Source organism: Phycomyces blakesleeanus, assembly GCF_001638985.1.
Source record: "Phycomyces blakesleeanus NRRL 1555(-) unplaced genomic scaffold PHYBLscaffold_4, whole genome shotgun sequence".
Taxonomy (NCBI): Eukaryota; Fungi; Mucoromycota; class Mucoromycetes; order Mucorales; family Phycomycetaceae; genus Phycomyces; species Phycomyces blakesleeanus.
In genome coordinates this window covers 473000-490098 of record NW_017265137.1, presented here as the reverse complement: position 1 = coordinate 490098, position 17099 = coordinate 473000, and the positions used below count along the sequence as shown (strand labels likewise).

The 17099-nt window shown below is 33.6% G+C and overlaps 4 protein-coding genes and 1 non-coding gene across 5 annotated transcripts; 2 read left to right on the top strand and 3 right to left on the bottom strand.

Annotated features, from left to right (window-relative positions):
- Positions 1-898: 898 nt before the first annotated feature.
- On the bottom strand, positions 899-969 carry PHYBLDRAFT_t63. The gene has a single exon. It is a non-coding gene; the product is annotated as a tRNA-Gly (tRNA).
- A 4284-nt stretch (positions 970-5253) lies between these two features.
- On the bottom strand, positions 5254-6391 carry PHYBLDRAFT_60499 (hypothetical protein; the record flags this gene model as incomplete). The annotated part of the gene is made up of 4 exons (XM_018440651.1): positions 5254-5582; positions 5661-5919; positions 6001-6104; positions 6202-6391. The coding sequence occupies 4 exons, from the start codon at positions 6389-6391 to the stop codon at positions 5254-5256; spliced, it is 882 nt and encodes a 293-aa protein (XP_018295412.1).
- Positions 6364-7688, top strand: PHYBLDRAFT_141255 (hypothetical protein; the record flags this gene model as incomplete). The annotated part of the gene is made up of 4 exons (XM_018430552.1): positions 6364-6475; positions 6628-6754; positions 7507-7570; positions 7635-7688. 4 exons carry the CDS (start codon positions 6364-6366, stop codon positions 7686-7688), a joined length of 357 nt encoding a protein of 118 aa, XP_018295411.1.
- A 544-nt stretch (positions 7689-8232) lies between these two features.
- Positions 8233-12056, top strand: PHYBLDRAFT_76358 (hypothetical protein). The gene is made up of 14 exons (XM_018443145.1): positions 8233-8320; positions 8453-8492; positions 8634-8718; positions 8904-9165; positions 9254-9326; positions 9422-9610; positions 9699-9712; positions 9844-10430; positions 10531-10615; positions 10691-10734; positions 10808-11043; positions 11175-11330; positions 11434-11603; positions 11770-12056. The coding sequence occupies exons 1-14, from the start codon at positions 8249-8251 to the stop codon at positions 11860-11862; spliced, it is 2106 nt and encodes a 701-aa protein (XP_018295410.1). The 5' UTR covers positions 8233-8248; the 3' UTR covers positions 11863-12056.
- On the bottom strand, positions 12028-16193 carry PHYBLDRAFT_179831 (hypothetical protein). Its single transcript, XM_018438217.1, has 16 exons — positions 16103-16193; positions 15929-16024; positions 15313-15753; positions 15110-15180; positions 14944-15014; positions 14811-14846; positions 14644-14723; positions 14283-14523; positions 14128-14204; positions 13940-14050; positions 13793-13852; positions 13576-13716; positions 13268-13459; positions 13061-13197; positions 12860-12947; positions 12028-12775 (listed from the first exon to the last, which is right to left on the bottom strand). The coding sequence occupies exons 1-16, from the start codon at positions 16163-16165 to the stop codon at positions 12161-12163; spliced, it is 2520 nt and encodes an 839-aa protein (XP_018295409.1). The 5' UTR covers positions 16166-16193; the 3' UTR covers positions 12028-12160.
- Between the last annotated feature and the right edge of the window lie 906 nt (positions 16194-17099).

The window sequence follows — 17099 nt, the reverse complement described above, 5'->3', positions numbered from 1 at the left end:
AAAAAATAGTTACAGTGTATCTAATTTTGAGATGTTGATACTTTGAATATAGCAAACGAATGTCATTAGTAATTTGACTTTTTACTATATATATGTACACTATTATATTCTTTTAAAAAATTTGATTTATCATAACTATTGATGCATATGCTTATATGCATGGTAGCTATCAGAAAACAGCAATATTTTATTGTGCCTAAACTCTGACTTACCAGCTCTTTATGGTTTATTTATTAAAATTAACACTGACCAACTATGATGTTATTGTACTTCCATATTCAAAGAACAAAACGTTCGATAATAAAATTTACTGTATAGAGTAAAAATAAAAACAGTTCAAATTAAATAGTGCCGATTTCAATCTAGGTTGTTCTTCCAATGTTATAACAGCAAATATTGCTCAAACCCATTAAGAATTGTAAGCGAGAATAAAAGAATAAACAGATAGATAACTTTTATTGAATAAAGTATTACTTTCTTTTATATCTTTTCTAAACTTACTCAGTCATTAGAAGTACCCGCTCTCCCTTCTATTATACTTTTTTTTAGCAAAAAAGAATCACTTCGGTCGGATTTCTCTAAAGAACTCTGTGTAATAGTCCCCTTTATCGGCTGACAAGAAATTACCAGACATTATTTTGATGAATCCATAAAATCTGAAGATAGTTAACCACATTATTTCTTTATGCGCAATATTAGTTTAGAAAAATATATAAGACAGTGTAATTCATATAAATAAAAATTATATTTCAATTTACGTATACTCCTTGATCCCCAGTGGGTTTGACCTTTTGACTTTGCTAAAATAAAAGGAAGACCATCCCAGATCAGGAACGACAATAGTAAAAGGAAGACCAACCCGGATGGGGAACGACAAAATCTGCTAAAAAAGAAGTACTGCGCGGACCGGGAATCGAACCCGGGCCCTTCGCGTGGCAGGCGAAGATTATACCACTTAACCATCCGCGCTTCATATATTTTCCAGACGTGTACAATATATAATAACAATATACAAACACAACAAATTAATACAATTTAAATCATTATATGTTATTAAAACAAGTGTTATGATCTAAATATAATTTTTCAGATATAAAAAATATATAAAAGTAATAGATTTGTTAGCTGATCAATATAAAAATTCTTTTAAACTATACACAATTTGTTTATATTTATAAAGAAAAGATGTCTCTATAAGAAAACACTATCTACTCTTATTATTATATCTCTGTTGTGGTAGTTGAAGTTGAAGAAGTTTTTAAAAGGAAGAATTGAAGATTTGAGATTAGGAACGAAGATTCGTGAGAACTTGTGTAGGTTTTGTTTATTGAGAAAGATTTGGTATCAAAGTTTGATCAGGTTCCTATACTGAACTACTACTGCTATTTATATTTGTTGTGGTAGTTGAAGTTGAAGAAGTTTTTAAGAGGAAGAATTCAAGATTTGAAATTAGGAACGAAGATTCGTGAGAACTTGTGTAGGTTTTGTTTATTGAGAAAGATTTTGTATCAAAGTTTGACCAGGTTCCTACCCTGAACTACTACTGCTATTTATATTGTTTTGGATTGGGAAAATTATATGACTGGGGTCAGGTAATCGATCCTATCTGAGCCTTAATCAGAGCAACGTGATCTTGGGATAATTAATGTATGATTAATTATATAAATGTGTGTAGTCCCAATGAAGTATTAACATCGAAAGTAAATGTGCTTATGAGTTATAATTATACTTATAATAATCCACTGATGTATCCCATATTATGGTGATATCATCATATGAAATATAATCACTATCATGCATGCTAAACCTGTGTGTTAAATAATAAAGTAATCGGTAGACACCTTTGACTGGAATAGCTGAGGCCTTATATTATTTCCTTCAGACTTATTCTCAATTACAGCAGTAGTCAATACTCATTTACAACAATATTGTTTTGGATTGGGAAAATTATATGACTGGGTTCAGGTAATTGATCCTATCTGAGCCTTAATCAGAGCAACGTGATCTTGAGCTAATTAATGTATGATTAATTATATAAATGTGTGTAGTCCCAATGAAGTATTAACATCGAAAGTAAATGTGTTTATGAGTTATAATTATGCTTATAATAATCCACTGATGTATCCTATATTATGGTGATATCATCATATGAAATATAATCACTATCATACATGCTAAACCTGTGTGTTAAATAATAAAGTAATCGGTAGACACCTTTGACTAGAATAGCTGAGGCCTTATATTATTTCCTTTAGACTTATTCTCAATTACAGCAGTAGTCAATACTCATTTACAACATATATATTTATAAGTAAGACAAAGAATTATTTGAGATTTTTTAAGAAAAAAATTATTATTATGCTTGATTGAAATTTGATAAGACTCAATGAGAATGAGTAGTAATAACTAGACAAACAATATGATAAGTAGTAAATATCTTTAAAAGAATCATATTTTATCTTATTATATTAAACAGAGCATAACAGAACAAAGATATATATATTTGGCATTGAACTATAAAAGAAAGAAAAAATGATAAGTAAAATGATAAAAATATAAGAAAAAGAGAAAGAAAGAAGATAATCAATAATATATATTATTAAAAAAAATATTAAAAGAAAAGACTTTGTATTAAGATTTGATTTGACTCTGACAAAATGCAAGTAGTAAAAAGTAATACTCTAAAAGATGCTACCCATCATCATTTTGAAACTTAATACTTTGAGCCTTATTGAGTTGGAAAAGAAGTTGTCTAAATGTAGATCAAGTGGTTGAGATGTGCTTAAAAATCAAACAAAAGGTAGAAAGTAAATCTGTACAGCTTATTGTCTTTACTAGCAAGTGAATTTTAAATATGATATAAAGAATATGATGAATTATATAGTTGTGGTGATCCAGACACTCGGATGTTGAATTTATCACATATAAGAACATATTCATATTGGGATAGTGTAGTAGCTATCATCTTGTCAGTATAATATATATATAAACGATTAAGTAATCAGCCCAATAATTATTACAGTTAGTACTGTAGATAATATCTTAAAGATTGTTAAGATAATTATATCATACTGCCGGGTAAACTGTGTCAGATCGATATGGAGCTAATTTAGTAGGAAGTCCTAAAGCTCTAGTATAAAAGAGAAAAGAATAGCTAAGAGCTAAAGAAGTACAATTTATGACTTGATGTCATAATTGTAACACCGACACTAGTTAAGCAGTAAATACACTCTAATAACCAAATATAGTAAAGGAAGAAAGCCTTAAGAAACTAAGACGTAATGACAAGAGCAGATTGTGTTTTCTTATAAAAAGGGACACTTTTTATTTATGAATAAAAAAAACTTATATACAGTCTCAAAGTATTTCTATACGTCTCTATTATTAAATATTTTATTTTTCTATTGTTTCGTACCTGAAATACCACAATAGTATTAGTTAAAAGTTATTGTTGTAAATGAGTATTGACTACTGCTGTAATTGAGAATAAGTCTGAAGGAAATAATATAAGGCCTCAGCTATTCCAGTCAAAGGTGTCTACCGATTACTTTATTATTTAACACACAGGTTTAGCATGCATGATAGTGATTATATTTCATATGATGATATCACCATAATATGGGATACATCAGTGGATTATTATAAGCATAATTATAACTCATAAACACATTTACTTTCGATGTTAATACTTCATTGGGACTACACACATTTATATAATTAATCATACATTAATTATCCCAAGATCACGTTGCTCTGATTAAGGCTCAGATAGGATCGATTACCTGACCCCAGTCATATAATTTTCCCAATCCAAAACAATATAAATAGCAGTAGTAGTTCAGTGTAGGAACCTGGTCAAACTTTGATACAAAATCTTTCTCAATAAACAAAACCTACACAAGTTCTCACGAATCTTCGTTCCTAATTTCAAATCTTGAATTCTTCCTCTTAAAAACTTCTTCAACTTCAACCACCACAACAGTTATTATTTATTTTATGAACCCAAAATGACAAAACATATTCCTACTACTGTAAAGAACATCCAATTGATCTCAGTTATTGGACCAATCAGAATCCCTTCCGACCATATTGTTATTAGACCAATCAAATCATTGCATCCGTTTTCTTAGAGAGAATACTCATAGCACCAATCACATAATTATCCCTCACAATTAGCAGACATAAATATTTGTATAAATACTTGTAGAGCTTGATCATAGAAAAATCAAGCGAACAACTTCTTTAATAAAGAAATATATCTAAATTTCTCTCTCTGTTTTCTCTGTCCTTGTTTCTGTCCAGATTGGTTCCTGACAACTACTCTCTGCTGACCCAATTTATGCACAAATGCTGTTCTTAATAGCACAATTGATGTTATTACTTCAATTGACACACTAACTCCTGAAATAGCTGTTTTTACAGCTCCTGAAACTCAAGTTTTTGTGACTCTAACAAAGCATGTTCATACTTTGTTGGCAGCCAATAGTGTGTCAATGCAATCCTTGTAAGCATATACAAAATAAGTGTCAGATGCAATGACTTATTTGCAGAATGATCTGTATTTTTCCAACATGAAAAATGTCTTTTTGAAGAACTCAGTCCTTGACCTTGCCATACTTATAAGCGCATATTACAGTAGTAAAAAACTTTATTATCTCACTAAATAGATATCATTTGGTTCAAGTGCCCTACAACTATTGACCTTGCAGCATGACTACAAGTCCCAGAAAGAAATCTCATTTTTTTTTACAAAAAAGAGCACACTCGTTTTTTATTCAATAAAACAAACTGAACATTATTATTGCTGTCAAAAATAAAAAAGACAACAATGGTGGGAATTTAGACTACTACTCCACAAATAATAATACCCTACGCCATAGATAAAATTAGAGCATTTTTGCAGTGAGAGAGACTGATAAAATTGAGGGTGATCAAAAGTCCAAAGGCAACAAAGAGATAAGAGAAATCGGTAGAGTCCCTGCCTTTCGCAATAATGTTTAAAATTACCCTGATATCAGCATTGATAAAACTGTCCTACGTATTTTGGAGAAGCAAGACCGGAAACTGGAAAGGCAAGCCATGTATACGAAGGAGCAAAATGCTTCCTACAATAAGACTCTTTTTTGTTACAGTAGTTTGTATAATAAAAGTTCTCTTCGTCTGGGAAGGTTAGAAATATAACAATATAGCTTTCTATATAACATCTATTGTATTTATAATTGATAATTTTTCTTTATTTTTATTAGCCTAAAGCTAGACTAAGCTAGATAAGTTGTTCAAAAGAGTATTAATATCATAGATGGTATCTCTTGGCTGCTGTTTGCGCATGAGTCCAGTAATGTACTCATCAATAGTCGGTGGAGCAAGCCAAAAAGTTGATCTAGTCGCCAAAATGTTTAGGCACGTATGCATATTCTTGAAGATGGTTGATAGAATATATATCATGACCGGTTTTGGGCTTCCCTTGATCTTCATAGCATGGCAATATTTACAGTATTTAAAGTATCTCCCAATCTTACGAAACTTTTTTTCTACTTGTATTCTAGTATGTGTCATTTTATTATTAATACATTTCGTAATGGCTACATAAAAAACCCAATTGTTAAAAAAAAAAAAAGTCATGACTCAAAAGTGAAAAAGCAATATTTTAAGTAACTCACAATTCGCTTGTATCTCGCTCAGATTAAATGGTCTATATACCTGCCCGGAATTCTTATAAAATTCACTATCGTAAAGAACATACGCTGGATTAACCTTTCTTTCTGAGCTTAACGCGGCAATATGAAAGAGGAAACGATCCAGTGTCTTGGAATCTTCAAACTTCTTTTCATTGCGGGTAGGGCCAATGAAAGGACCTAGAAGAATACTGGTTATACCATCAGGTGTGACGATTGCCTTATATTTAAGAGTATGAACATGCTGTTCAAATAATAAGGTAAGTATATTTTTTATAGACACTTTGTTAAATAAGCTTTAATTAAAAGTAAATAAATAGTTTACTTTCAATCCATTGTGTAGAATATTCTGTTTGTCTTTGGCAGTTGGTCGACATATTTTCTGCATACTTTTATCAACAAAGCCAACAATATGCATGTAAGATGTGGCTACAGAATCATATGTTTAATTTATCAAAGGCATATTAGAGATTTACAAAAGTTAGTAATGTTGATAGAAAATATAATTATATTAAATTACATATACTTACATTCTTTGCAGATTGCTTTTGCAAATCTCTTGCAATTATTTGCAGAGAATTAGCGAGTGTCAAGCTCAAGTCCATGCTTGAACTTGTCCAAGAGCATAACCGAGAACCCATTGAAAATAGAGGACATATTTCCTCTTGACATCCCCCAAAACATTTCCATGGTAGAATATTGCTGCGGGGAGGCATATCTGTATAACATAAGAGCAAAGGCGAATTCCCGTGTTACACATATATCATATGTTGTAGATCGCCTGAAGCTCAACGTGGAAGGTAACTTCATTAAAGCACATATATGTTTTATCTAGTATATGGATATATAAATAAGAAAGCAAGCACTGATTAATGTTTATTCTATCAACAAAAAATCAAGTACTCTAAAAGGTAAACTACCTCTGCAAAGGTAAAACGAAACTTGCTTTTAGATTTGGCATCAGGAAAGGTCGAAGGATCCAAGCGCTTGTACGCAGTTCTCCTTCTTTTGGGTATAGGAGATCGATATCTTTTGGGGATAGAAGTTTTATTCATTCTGGGGCTAGAGGATCTACCACCGTAAAGAGAAAGATAGTCAGTATCTTAAATATCGGGATTAATCATCTTTAAAGTGTATTTTGTTCAACAAAGTAAGGGCAAGGTAGAAAGATATGGATATAGCTATTTTTGCCAATTAATAATTTTTCACAACTGTTTTCGGGGCTTTTATTTTTATTTTTTTATTTTTGACTGAGTGTCCCTAATCATTAATCTCTAGCAGTCCTGGAATTCTTATATCACACCAGGGTTGTCTAATGCTACAAAATTTATGCGTATTAATCTTGAGTAAAAAAAATCTAACTCCTGCTCTTTACAATAGATTGATGGTCAAGCATAGCTAACAAACTAGCGAAATACTCTTGTTTTTGTGTGGAAAATCCTACTGCTAATTACCATGTTTACTAATTACTGACTTTGACATGCAAAATTATGTGTTTTGCCTATATAATTTTACCAAAAAAAAGTAGACTCCAGCCAGCGAGTTCATTGAAACTTGTAGATATTTTCTTGGACTCAGTTTACTCCACAAGTAATTGCTACCACATATACAACGGAGCAGACATTTAGTACTTCCTCCCTTCCTACACCTCTTTGTTCATATACGAGGCTCAAAATATGATTAGCATACTTGAACCTTTTATTTCGTATAACATACAAGTTGGTACGTTGGGTATATATCTACTATTCAGTAGGGGTTCAACGGAAGGTATTCCGGTTCGTCTACGCGCATCTTTAAACATTAATATCGCTGGGTAAGGAGTAACCTATAGTGGTGGTGGTGGTGGTGGTGGTGGTGGTGGTGGTGTTGACCAGGATCTTTGGTACGAGGCCGAGGTCTGCACACATAATAGCTTATAGAATATGTAGGCTTAAAGGCATTATCTTATTTTTTTTTTAGCGATCGGTTAGTCGTCCTTCACCTTGGTGGGTTGATCCAACAGATGTTGTATGAGTGAGATATATCTGGACCACTTTGTTACACTTTTAGTCACTCTCCCAGAACAGGTCTTGTAATACTTAATTACATTATTTGGTTAACCAGGTAAGTATCTTTCTAGCTCTATATACCTTTACTAAGACATATTTTGAAACACAAGAACAAGATATAAAACACTAATGAGTTTTGCTAGATGATCATGTAAAATATATCGACTAAATGCCTTTTATTTAATAAACTAGCCAACAAATCTATAGTTAAATCGGTATAAAAGTAAAGTTAACAAAATAATAGAACATAATTAGTTTGCATAAGTATGGATATCTTCAGGCCAAATTACAAAAGTTTAACTTATTCATAGGGGTTTTCTTCAAGGATGTTACACGGAGTAAAGTAGCCAACAATAAATATACACACATAAAATAAAATAAAAAATCAGTCTCAGCTGTCTAATCAAGAGAGAAGCATGACGATTGTCTTTTTTTTTTAAACAGTCACATTAAAATAAAATTGAATTTGGCCAAAAAAAAATAAATTGCATAAAAAAGTATATCTTGTTAAAGAACTATTCACTTATGTCTGCTTACGAAGGATTTGTCGCTGTTCACAAGTATCAGCTTGCCTCTATTCCCGAGGAGCTTTGGCAGGTACATAAAACCACAAAGAAACTTCCCCTATACCTATTGTGCCATACTCTAGAAGCCTTTAACCCGTGAACATACTTTACTGACCTTTTGCACTCGCGTCCTTGTCTTACTTTTCCTTACATTTTTGACCAGCCCCTCTTCATGAAGCTTGGAGAAGATTACCTTGACGCAGGTAAACTACTACTGCTAATAATAATAAAAACGCAAATAAAATTCATCGAGTGAGGGAGGTCTTTGAAGAGGTCTCTCGAGCAAATGAATATTTTAATGCAAGGGACTCAATAAATAATAATATATATATTTGGTTTATAAGGAAACTTTGTCGAGCTTCACCAAGGAGATATTGTACCCGGATATTCTGTACATACTAAAAAGGATGTTACGCTAAAGAAGCACAGGTAAATAAATATATAAATAAATAAAAATACCAAATAATAATATTATAGAGTATGAATGATGAGTAAAGAGGAAAGAGGAAGAGGGTTCGTTTCAATAAGTTTATTATAGGGATTAAGATAGGAACAGTAACATCGTACAGATACATTATGATTATATATATTTAATCGAACCATTGATTCTATAGTGACATATTCTTGATTGATCATGCATGGACTACTACTCCCAAAGAGGCCAAGCAACAGTTGAGAGACAACGAGACTCTTTTGGACCGTATGGAAAGTATCATGGACATTGAAAAGGAAGAGTTGGCCGACGACGAAGAAGAAGACGAAGTCGAACATGACGATGAGGTCGTAAAGATGGTGGCTGAGCAAGCTGATGTTTCTTACGGAGAAGCCAAGAAGGCATTGGAAGAAGAAAATTATGAAGTTCTCAATGCAATTATGGTATTGTATCGTAATTTTTTTAAACGTGTAGTATTACACAATTGCATAAGAACTAACGATATATATATATATGTCTATTCAATATTAGAAATTGACTATGGATGAAGAACATAAGAAAGAGGCCGATCGTCTGCAGGAACAAGTTATTAACCAGATCTTGGGCAAGTATACAAAAAAAACATAATAAACAAGGTTGAGTGTATCAAAAAAAGCTAACATCAAGAATAAATACATAATTACATGCGGGGATATACAGCAAGTGGAAGACCCCAGGAAAAGGAAGAAGAGGAACGCAAAGAAAAGGAAGAAGCTCACAAGAAGAGATTAGAAGAACTTTTGGAGCGACGTGTTGAAAGAGTGTACTGTCAAATGTGGTCTTACCTCCAGACATACTCCTTCTCTGTCTTGCAGCAAGATGGCGAACCAAAGGCCCAGACCGCCTGGTGTAAGTTATATCTTACTGAACACTACTTGATATTATTGTTATTAAACAGACGATCTTGAGCTAATTTATTTTTGTTATTCGTACTTAGACGCCTGTGATGAGGTAAATATTTTAGAGTACACACACTTAAATTGGCTATATACTATTTATCTACAAACCACAAATTATTTACTTTCGATTACTTTTATTATTATTATTATTATTATTATTATTATTATTATTATTATTCGTAGGTTGGATCGGCCCTTTGCCATTCTTCTGATCCTTCCGTTGTCTGCGTTCCTTTCATTTTCTCTCGCGGAGCAAGCGGTATGATCCCTTACAGTGTCATGTTCCCAATTAAAGACATCAAGGCCGGCGAGCCATTGACATGCGACTTGCTTCCCAAGAATCTCGAGCGCCCTATTGATCGCAAGGCTTATCTTTTGGCTTTCCAGCAGCGTCTTTTGGCTGATGAAGACGTACAAAAGATTACCAAGGAGTTGGTTGATTCCTACAAGGCTTATCAGACCAGCTTGGAAGCTACCCAGCCTCCCAAGTCTTCAAAGATTACCAACTCTGAAGAATCTGTCAAGGCTTTACTCTCCCATCCTGCCGAAAAGGCAAAAGAACCCGTCAAGGTAGCCTCGACCACACCGTTTGTCTGTGACAACTTAAAGTTGGCAAATACCAAACTTGTCACAGATGAAGATAAGGCAGATATTATCTGGAGAAGCCAAGATTTCATGGAATGGGATAGCCTAAAAGAGCACCAAACAATCAATCAGTTCCCAAATGAATTTTGTTTGACCTTTAAGCAGAACTTGGCTGCTTTGATCCAGTAAGTGAATATATACATATATAAGAAGAATAATTCAATCAAATGGATCAAAACTTTGCATGGGTGTATTTGTGTTATACTAATACGATCGATTAATCAGAAAAACTTATGGCTCACCTGAATGGGTTCCACGCACCTACAATCTGGTGACTCAACTTGGCGAAGTTGTTGGAAACTACCTCAATGTGAGTCCATGAGCTTACAATGTTTGCTGCTCTGGGATTGTATATAGGCTTTTACTAACCCACTTTAAATTCTAGAACGAGGAAAGCAAATCGGACAACTTGTGGATTCTCAAGCCATGGTATATAATATTTTTTCTTTGATAAAATACTCTCAACATTGTGATCTCACGAAACATTTTTGTGTTGTGTTAGGAACCTTGCTCGTGGTATCGATATCAGCATCAATCGCTCTCTTCCCGAGTTAATCAGAACCCATGATTCTGCTGTACCAATGATTGCTCAGAAATACTTGACCAAGCCATGCCTTTACAACGGCAAGAAGTTTGATTTAAGATACATTGTACTCTTGCGCCAAATTGAACCCACCATGATTGCCTGTGTTTATAACATGTTCTGGATTCGTTTGGCCAACAAAAAGTTCAACTTGGGTAAATTATATATTTTTGTTGTTACTGTTTTAATACAAACACACGAAACGACACGACACGACATGAAAGATAACTTTGGTACTAAAAACATAATCTAATCTTCATATTTGTACTCTTTGTTGCAATATTAGACGATTTGGATGATTATGAGCGTCAGTTCACAGTCATGAATTACTCAAAATATGAGATGACTCAACTTGATTACAAGAGCTTCATTTACCACATGGAGAAAGAGAATAACATTAAGTGGGCCGATGTTCAGAATGATATCAACCAAGCTATGAAAGGCAATTATAAAGAATATTTTTTTTTCTGTTTCTATTTGGAACAAATTGTTAGGAAAGTAAAGCATTTATTTAACAAAAAAAAACATTTTATAAAATCATAAAGACGTTCTGGCTGCTGCTGCTACACAGCCCCAACCTTTGGGATTGGTTCCTGATAAAAAGCCCGGATTCGATGCATTCAGCATGTATGGCTTTGATGTGATGCTCACAGATGATTTTAAGCCAAAAATTATCGAGGTCAACTTTTCTCCTGATTGTACAAGAGCTTGCAAGGTAAATCTAAAGCAATATATATATTTGTATTTGTATTACATAGCTGCACTACTACTATTATTATTATTAGTATTATTAGTATTTTTATAGAATTAAATGATACATACAAAATGCATATATGAGATGAGATATCAATACTTAATACTTTATTTCAAATCTTTATTAGTATGACCCCGACTTTGTCAACAACATCATTTCTGTAGTAGACAGTCGTGCCGGTGACGCAGAAAAGGGATTAAAGTCATTTACTGTACTTTAAAGAAAGTACTTCATGAAAATATTCATATACACACACACACACACACACACAAAGAAGAGATAAGGAAGTACATCCTAAGCTGTAAATAATGATAGAATGAACAGAGCATATGTAGTCAAGGCTTAAATATTGTTATTATTGTTTTCATCAATCTTTAAGATAAATACATTTTTTAATGATGTTTATTTTGTGCGAATGTAAAACTAAAGTAAAGTGAGCCATATGTGCATGAAAAAAAAAGAAGACAGAAAGAAAGACAAAGAAAAAAAAATAGAGATAAAGACAAGACTGGACATGCTTATGCGAACATATCTGAAATATCATGGGCTGAAGTTGATGAGCCAGTGTTTTTGTTCTCTTGAGACTCATCTTCCATAGGTTCACCATCAACATCGTCATCTTCCATAGGTTCGCCATCTACATCATCATCTTCCATAGGCTCACCGTCCACATCATCATCACCCATAGGTTCACCATCCACATCTTCAGTATATTTACCGCCAATGTTATCATCATCTTGCACCCTCATTGTTGTTGTGTTTGTTTCTGCAGTCTCTATCGCTTCTTGAATATAAGCTGTTTCCGCTGCTACTGGTAATGACGGTAGAGCTTCTGCGTCTGCTGATACTGTCTTTGCTTGTGTCTTTTGTGCAGTTGCTGCTGTATCAGATGTGATTGTCGATTTTACTCCTTCATCTGGCTCTGAACTGAGACCGGTGGTGGTGCCTTGACTAGCAAGTGACATGGATCCAAAGTCTTGTGATGCTGTAGTATGTGTGGATGCTTCAGGTGCAACAGTCTGTTCACTGCCTTGTATAGATTTCTTCATAAAGAGTGTACTCAACTTTTCAATGTAATGCTGAGGAAATACCATCCAGTTCTCCCAAACACCCAAAACAGTACTAATATGGCGCTATTTTTTTTTTTAAAAAAAACAAGAAACATTATAAGCATTGTTAAAAAAAAGGGGGAGATAATGAGAGGAGAAGTATTTTACCCTGACTTGTTCAGCCTTTAAACGAGCTGTCATGGAACGATATACTTGATTGAGATGTTCAAATACTGGTGGCAAACGTGTCTCAAAGCTAACAAATGCCCCATATATATATAATATTCGGTGAGATTGATGAATCATGTTTTGAAGAGAAAAAGAAAAGAAAAAGGTACAGATCTATGTGTATATATAATTCTTTCTTACCTTTGTCGATACTTCCATGCATTAGGAACATGTACACTGCTGTTGTGTAAAATATCAGAAACAAGGAAAAGTCGCGCGAGTTTTGTTGAGATAGGCGTTTCAGGTATCACCAATGATTTACAAACAGTTTCAACAACCTTATATATATTATGATCAATATTTTGTATCTATTTGGATTAAATTATATATGTATATGTATATATTTACCTCTTCAGCAGCATCAGCATGATCGATTGCAAAGGCCATTGTACGAGCAATGGTACCTCTTTGAAAAGATACTTGACGAAGCATCATTTCCAACCTTTGACGTGCAATCTTTCCGAGTACACCCTTGGGGATATTTTCCCGAACAGATTCTTTTTCTTCATCATCCGAATCCAACATCATTTCATTCATGCCCTAAATACAGATTCCCAACAAGTGTTAGAAGGAGGAGAGCATGCAGAGTTTTAACTAGACACTGCCCACCAACACACACACACACACACACACACACATCTATGTATTTATGTTACCTCATCGTCAAATGGTACATCTGGAGGAACCCACCAGACACCTCCTTTGTACATCTGAAAAGGCTCTGAGCGCCATTGTGATTTTGTATCTCCTTGGAGCATTGAATACAGTTTCCAGCGGTAGTAAATATGATCTTCCGACTAGAATCCAAATTCAACGTTGTAAATTATACATTAAATGACTAGTACTGCTTTATATTCTTCAAAAGAAACTTACGTTGAAGTCGAATAAAAAACGGAATTTTGGATTCTCTTTTTCTTTTTCCATGATCGCAGCCTTTCAAAAGAGATAAAGAGATAAGTACATCAAAGAAGTTAATGTGCTAATAGAATCTTTATTTTATCGCAGGAAAATAATAATTACCTCTATTGGCTGTCCATGTTCTAATACACGTTCGATTGTTCGGTGGATAATTTTAACTTGCTGAATGTTAGTTGGTTTGACCACCTTGACCTCAGCCCGTGGTTGAGAAGTCTAAAGAACATTATTACATATTGTAAGAATAAGACACATTCTACACATAAATATGACCTATATATGTATTTACTTACCCCTCCACCTTGTGCATTAGCAACCTGTGCATTAAATGGTAACCCAGTTGGTAACGCCTTTTTGCTCTCGTTCAAAACTGATTACACAAAAGATACGTCAGAAAGTTGCCAATTTTTTCTTTGAATATCAGATACTATAAGAATTGGAAGCATACCAAATATCGGTTGTGCTGGCATAGGAACAGCCTTTCCCCATCCAACGTTCATTGCGTAGTTGTGAAAGTCCTTTCCGTCCATGTGCTTCAATGCCTGCTCTGCATCCTTACGCGACATAAAGCTCACAAATCCACAGTTTCGATTCCGTTCTTTTTCTTCGGTTGTACGCGGCCACATAATTTTGACAGATGCAATAGGACCAAATTTACCAAATCCTTGGCAAATCGCGAGTTCATCAACCTATTAAGATAAATATGAATATGAATATGAGCGAGATGTAGAGTTTGTTATTAAATTAATTGATTATATATATATATTCAGAGGTTATTTAAAGGTTATATATTTTTTTGGGCCACTTACTGTAGGATTGATATTACCGATGTAAAGGTTTGTGGTCATGGAGTCTCCAGTGTCAAATGAACCAACACTAGGTTCATGATCTGAGTAGGTTAAATGTGAGTTTGACATACATACATATATATATATATATACAAATAATTCGGATAGTGCTTTTTGACGACATTTACCTTCCTGTGCTACTGATCCACTACCTCCTCTGGAAACTAAGCAGCAGCAATGCATACATGTATATTTGTTTAGAAACCAACCGAGACATAGCTTGGATCTGCTTTGTTCTTCTGCTTTTATATATATTTTTACCCGTCACCACATGAGAAGAGGTTGATTTGCCATATCTTGAACGCAACTTGTCTTGTCGGTCTTCTTGTCCTCTAGATACACATACAAACATGTATATCAACATCTCATAATAAATATTTCTCAATACCGTTCTTTCTTTCTCTATATAGTTATTATTAATTTTTACTTTTTAATTTCTTCCAAAAAAGTATCCAAGTTCCTTTTCTTTTGTGCTTTGGCTTCTTTTAATGCGATCATCTACGTAGATTTACAAACATCGTTAATCAGTTATTCATTTGTTAGATATATATATATGATCCACACAGCATGCAAATACACCAGGAATTATTATACATCCCCCCAAAAAAACAATAATAATGAATTAATTACATCTTCTTCTTCATCGTCGTCTTCTTGAGATAATACAGGTACTCTCATTTTAGGTTTCGGTCCTTCTCCAGCTTTGACGAAAGGCATTGGTTTATAAGGTTGTTTTGTGGTTGTTGAAGATGGTTGCGATTGATTTTGGTAATTATTGCTGTGATTCTGATTGTGATTGTGATTGTGGTTATGATTGTGGTTATGGTTATGGCTATGTTGTTGTTGCTGTTGGGAAGGAGGAGGAGGAGCCGAATGTGTTGACGATGCCGGAGGTTTAGAATAACTCGTTGGTTCATATCTCAAAGGAAGGTTATCGGCAGGCATCACTTTATCTCCTTTTAACAATGTATTGCTCTTGATAAACGTCTTTGTGCCGAGACTATAGTCCTGTGGCTCTTCAAACGAAGCTACAAAATCTGCGTACACTTTGGCAGCTTCCTCAGTTTCTTGCTTAATATTTAACAAGTCATGTACATACAAAAATACGAGTTAGATTTTTCTTTTTTTTTAAAAAAAGAGAGAGTATCTAATGTATTGACAAGAAGATTATTTGATTATATAGTATATGCTATCCTTATCCTTATTATTATTATTACTATTATTATTTTCTTTTTTTGCTGTATACCTTTTTCTTCATTTCAGCTTCTTCTTTTCGTTTCTGAAATGGAGTCTTTTTGTTACTTCCAACAGTAAATGCTTGAAGTTTACTGGCAGGAATGGGCTATGTGGACGAGTGAGTGAGTGAGTGAGTGAGTTAATTGAGCTTTAGGTTGTTATTTTGGACTGAAAGATAGAGTACCTTTAGTGGCCTCCATGATTCCTCTGGACTTTCTGATCTTTCTCTTCTTTCGCGATCATCCATTGAAAAAGAAAAATAATAAAAAAACAAGTGCTATAACAAATTGCTGTAAAAATGCGGAGTCTTTGTGAACGATCAGGAGAAAGTAAGCCTAGCTGTAGAACCGTCACAAGTGACCGGTCAAGATGCACATTAGAAAACATTTAAAGACTTGAAGAAATGATTGATTGATTGATTTACTAATATATGTTTGTGAGCTGAGGTATGTAGATATATAAATACACAACAGTAACAAAGCAAAAAAAAAGGACTTTGTGGATAACTTGTACTCTAAGCATATTCAAGTTAATTTAGACCTGGAATTGTGCTGACAAGAGTGTAAATTGGTATATAGACATTTAGACTTGTTTTGGCCTTCCTTTTTGTTGTTGTATGCGTGTGCCTTTTTGTTAATCTTTGGAAGTGTTACAGGACCACAAATAGATATTGTGATTATATAGGTAGAAAAGTATATATACAAATAGAGATATTTTATAATACATCTTGGGGTTTCTTTTTCCTTTTTACCCTGTGAGATACGGAGAAACGGATTATCTCTTACCGGAGTCATATACGGGGTCTAAAATTTTCCGAATAATATATTCTGTTTCTTTTTTTTTTCTTGATTCATAATCCTCGATATACTGCCAATATTTTTACACTTGGATTTAATTTTCCATTTTTTTTTTACTGTATTTTTCATGTAAAATTATCACTCATTGTCATTAGCTGATTGATTACAATACCACTAAACTTCACAACCTAATTATCCAATCATCTCCTTGTCACTACACCTTCCATTAAACACAACCAGACAATATACATACAATATACATATGTAATTTATATCTTAATAGAACATATGCTACATATCTGGTTGGTTGGTTGGTTAGCTGGTTAGCTGGCACAAGGGAAAAAATGCAGATATAATCCTAGAGAGCGCAGTTGGAACATCGTT